General features: G+C 39.9%; 1 protein-coding gene across 1 annotated transcript; it reads left to right on the top strand.

Annotated features, from left to right (window-relative positions):
* The first annotated feature begins 590 nt into the window (after positions 1 to 590).
* On the top strand, positions 591 to 3,335 carry LOC112138605 (GTPase IMAP family member 7). The gene is made up of 2 exons (XM_024261180.2): positions 591 to 703; positions 1,967 to 3,335. Exons 1-2 carry the CDS (start codon positions 667 to 669, stop codon positions 2,908 to 2,910), a joined length of 981 nt encoding a protein of 326 aa, XP_024116948.1. The 5' UTR covers positions 591 to 666; the 3' UTR covers positions 2,911 to 3,335.
* The last annotated feature ends 745 nt before the right edge of the window (positions 3,336 to 4,080 follow it).

The following is a 4,080-nucleotide window of genomic DNA, read 5'->3' as shown; positions in this document are numbered from 1 at the left end:
GATATTAGGATTGAATTATTCTTATTTAGCTTACAGTACATGCCTATGGACTACAATCAGAAGGAATAAGTTCAACTTAAGGAGACCGGACTGAGATTTGGTTGCACTCATATCTATGAACCTATTATCCCAAAAAATATAATTCCAAGTTTGCCCATTCAATGAAAATTTGTCAAAATCAGTTCAGTAGATCACAGGTAAAATTTGAAATCCAACCCCGCCCAGAGATCAATCCATCTTCAGACATCAGTGAATCCTGTTTGGGGTTATTGATGGATGAAGGCTGGCTTCATCGTGAACAGGTCACATGAACAGTCCATCTATGTCTGTATTTGGTTGTATGATCCAAATCCCATCTCTACCATTTAGAAAACATTTATAATGTAACTTTCAAGACAAAAGATTTGTTCAGGCGCTGGACAAGGACTATAGCATACTTTAGTCAGTAGATAGCAGCCTTTACCTGCTTCATGCAGCTCTATGACCCTTTAAATCTACATAAAACGGTTGTAAAATGAAGTCAGGCTGCTCGTTTTAACCAAGCAGAAGTTTATTACCTTCTGCAAACAACATCGCCTTCTTTCAACAAGTTTCACTTATCGCTCAAAGACAATCAACTAGGAGGGATCTGAAGAGCTTTGTGCTGTCACGATAAGGAGATCTACAATGAAGCAGGACGTACCACAAGAAGAGAACTATCAAGGTAGGTGTGAAGGATAAATCATAGAGATTCTCAATTTCTGTTAAAGTTGTATCACAAAATATTATTTGCTTTATGTTCTGCTTTGCTAAAAGGAAGCCAAAACTGAAAGGATTCTATCATTTTTATCTAGATCAAGATGATAGTCTGGGGTTACACATTGTCAACACTGCTCAAAGGTCAACCAAAGCAATTAAAATGTTTGAAAAAAAACTTTAAAAAGATTAAATACAATATTTGAACTGACTTTTGTTCTCGGAACAAAATACAAGAAATGTGTCAATAGAAACTGAATTGACTCCATGGTCTGTTCCTGAATAAACAATAAATAATAACGTCAGGCACATTTTCTATTTACGTAAATACAAATTATATAAAATAATTCTTGTTTTGCATTACAATTTTCAGACAGACCTTAATTTAGTCAATCAGCCAAATCTCCAAACTCATCCAAAAATGTAAAACCACGAAATGTCAACGCGACCCATTTCCCACTCCCCTTGTCAAGGCTACTCTCCCTTCAGCATCATCCAGGCTTCCCTCCAGACTGGAATAGTCCCCCCTGCCCTAAAAGCAGCACCTGTCACCTCTATTCTGAAGAAACCCGGCTCCGATCCCACTGACCTCAATAACTTCCGTCCCATCTCAAATCTCCCGTTCATTTCCAAAATCCTTGAAAAAAACTGTTGCAACTCAATGCCATACACACCTTTCCAGCAATAAGTTATATGTACAATTCCAGTGTGTACTGCCCATTTCACAGCACTGAAACAGCCCTTTCTAAAAACCACCAATGACCTCCTTCTGGCTGCTGATTCTGGATCACTCTCCATTATACTCCTGCTAGACCTGAGCTCGGCCTTTGACACCATTTCTCACCCATGAAATAAACCTGGAGCAAGATTTCTGGATATTTGACTGCTTTGACTTTCGCACTAAGCCTCTTCCAACTGTAGGTGGTGGACACGAACTAGAAAAAGAAGAAGCCCCTCCCTGTTTGTCCAGTGAGAACACCATGGACTATACAGGTGTCAAGCATGCACATTTAGCAATTTCTTGAAAGCATGTCACATGCCTGTTGTGACTGAAGCATACAAGGAAGTTTCTTGTTCTTTCTTCTCAGTATGTGATGTACTGGTATCTTGTAATGAATAGGTAATGTAATAGTGAAAATTAGAGATCCATCTATCCAAACCACTGTTGGGTGTAGTCCATCACAAAATCACAGTTTGGAGATTTCTCAGTGATAATTGTGTGTGTTCACAGAGCCCCTGAGGATCATGCTCCTAGGAAAGAGCGGCGCAGGCAAGAGCTCGAGTGGAAACACCATCCTTAACAGAGCGGCGTTCAACTCTGACATGAGGCTGAAGAGGGTCACAGTCCACTGTGAGAAGGAGGTTGGGCAGGTTGAGGACAGGCCGGTCGCCATTATTGATACACCCGGGCTTTTTGAGAAAAATCGAAACAAGGAGGAAATCTTTCGGGAGATTCTAATGCGGGTGAGGCTCCAGGAACCAGGCCCCCACGTATTTGTGTTTGTGGTCCCTCTAGGAAGGATGACACAGGAAGACCATGACACCAACACTGTGATCGAAGCAAAGTTTGGCCCCAGAGTCTGGGACTACACCATTGTGCTGTTCACTCATGGAGATCGCCTGGAACAAAAGACTATCAATGACGTCATCACCGAGAGCGACGAAAACCTCCGCAACTTCCTGCGCAAGTGCAGCGGAGGCTTTCATGTCTTCAACAACAAAACCCCAGAAGATCAGACCCAGGTGACAAGCCTCATGGAGAAGATTCAGACCCTGATGGCCCTGAACGGAGGTGGCCACTACCGCACAGAGTTTTATCCCAGAAAAGAGAGGAAAATCAGGACAAGACAAGAGAGCATCCTGGCTGAGGGAGCTGCCAGCATTCTCAAAAAGGAGGAGGACCTCAGGACCAATTTTAAGGGGGATGAGCTAAAGACAAAGCTGAAGGAGCTCTGGAAGAAAGAGGATGAGCGCACAAGAAAAGCAGCTGAGAACCAGATTGGAAAAATGAGGGTTTTAAACTTCCTCTTGTTGGTAATGTCGATTATTGTAGCCTGCAGTTTCACAGTTTCAAGTATGTTCATGTTAACAGCAGCTGTCATCTGGATTGGGTTGTTCCTGTTAAAATATCAAAGCTCTTCTGGAAAAATGCCCTTCTTTTTAAAGAACAAGTAAAACTGAAATGTGAGTTTGGTTTTATTTTTTAATTTTTCTTTGTATTTCAAATTTCAACAAAATCATTGTTAACAAGATAGCAGTTATGAAAACTCAATGAATTTTGTTCTTGTATATTAATTTTCTTACAAATCATCATGTGGAATTATTTTTTTCTTGTGGGGTTATTAGTAATGCATGAGACAAGAAGATTATGATGTGCAAACTTATATAAAAGCATTCTTATTTTTCATGTAAACATAGAAACTCTTTAACCATAAATTTTATGTCAAACATACACAGATTTTTAATCTATTAATCAAACTAAAAAAATTTGAACTGATTTGCTGCATTGCAAAGACATAAATAATTGTAACAATTCAAAGAAAGCCTGGTGGATGATAAAAAGGTTTTAAAATGATTTTTCAGCATAAATAAAAGCTGGTTGTGGGACACTGAACTAGTCTGTGTGGTGTTTAACACTCTTACCCAAGTCCAAATCTTCCATTCTTGTGTTTAGCACACTCAGAAAAATTAAAGGTTGCAGTTCCACAAATGACCACTAGAGGCTGGTTTCAGAGTATTTTCAACTAACTCCTGTAGACTAGTGTTTTTCAACCTTTTTTGAGCAAAGGTACACTTTTTTCTTGAAAAAATCTCACGGGACACTAGCATCCACAAATGTAAAAAAAATTGAGTCTGTATTGATGTACAGTCCCTTGACAATCTTGTGTGCATTTTTTTTAATAATTGAAGCAGAAAAAGCAGGAAGCGTCATTGCAGCATAGTTTCGCTGTCACTTTAACCCAATGCATTATGGGGGATGTAGTGCAAAAAACTGACGCAGATGCCGGTTAGACTCACATCTCTGAGCTTTATTCTTCTGTTCACTTTTTAACTGTCTGACACCGGATCCCACAGGAAGCTACATCGCTAAACACGAGCTTTACCTGTTATTTTTGTTGGAACTGAGAAACTTTATGAGCCAAAACAGAACAAGGAGGTGAGGATCTTTACCACTTCTGATTCGTCAGATTGATGACGTGTGATTAAGCCTCTAACAATGATTGGCGGGGACAGTTGAAGGGGGTGGGACTTTCCTAAAAACACAGCTAGTTGCTAGTTTTGTAGCCAGATGGCGGTAAGGCAAGGCAAGGCAAGGCAAGTTTATTTGTATAGCACATTTCATGT

This window comes from Oryzias melastigma, unplaced genomic scaffold, assembly GCF_002922805.2.
Source record: "Oryzias melastigma strain HK-1 unplaced genomic scaffold, ASM292280v2 sc00522, whole genome shotgun sequence".
NCBI lineage: Eukaryota > Metazoa > Chordata > Actinopteri > Beloniformes > Adrianichthyidae > Oryzias > Oryzias melastigma.
The sequence above is the reverse complement of the archived record's forward strand: the minus strand, read 5'-3'. Positions and strand labels throughout refer to the sequence as shown.

Excerpts from the sequence above, each read along its gene's own strand:
- LOC112138605 (XM_024261180.2), top strand. The coding sequence starts at position 667 with ATGAAGCAGGACGTACCACAAGAAGAGAACTATCAAG. Across the intron at positions 704-1,966 it reads ACAAGAAGAGAACTATCAAG|AGCCCCTGAGGATCATGCTC; the intron begins GTAGGTGTGAAG and ends GTGTGTTCACAG.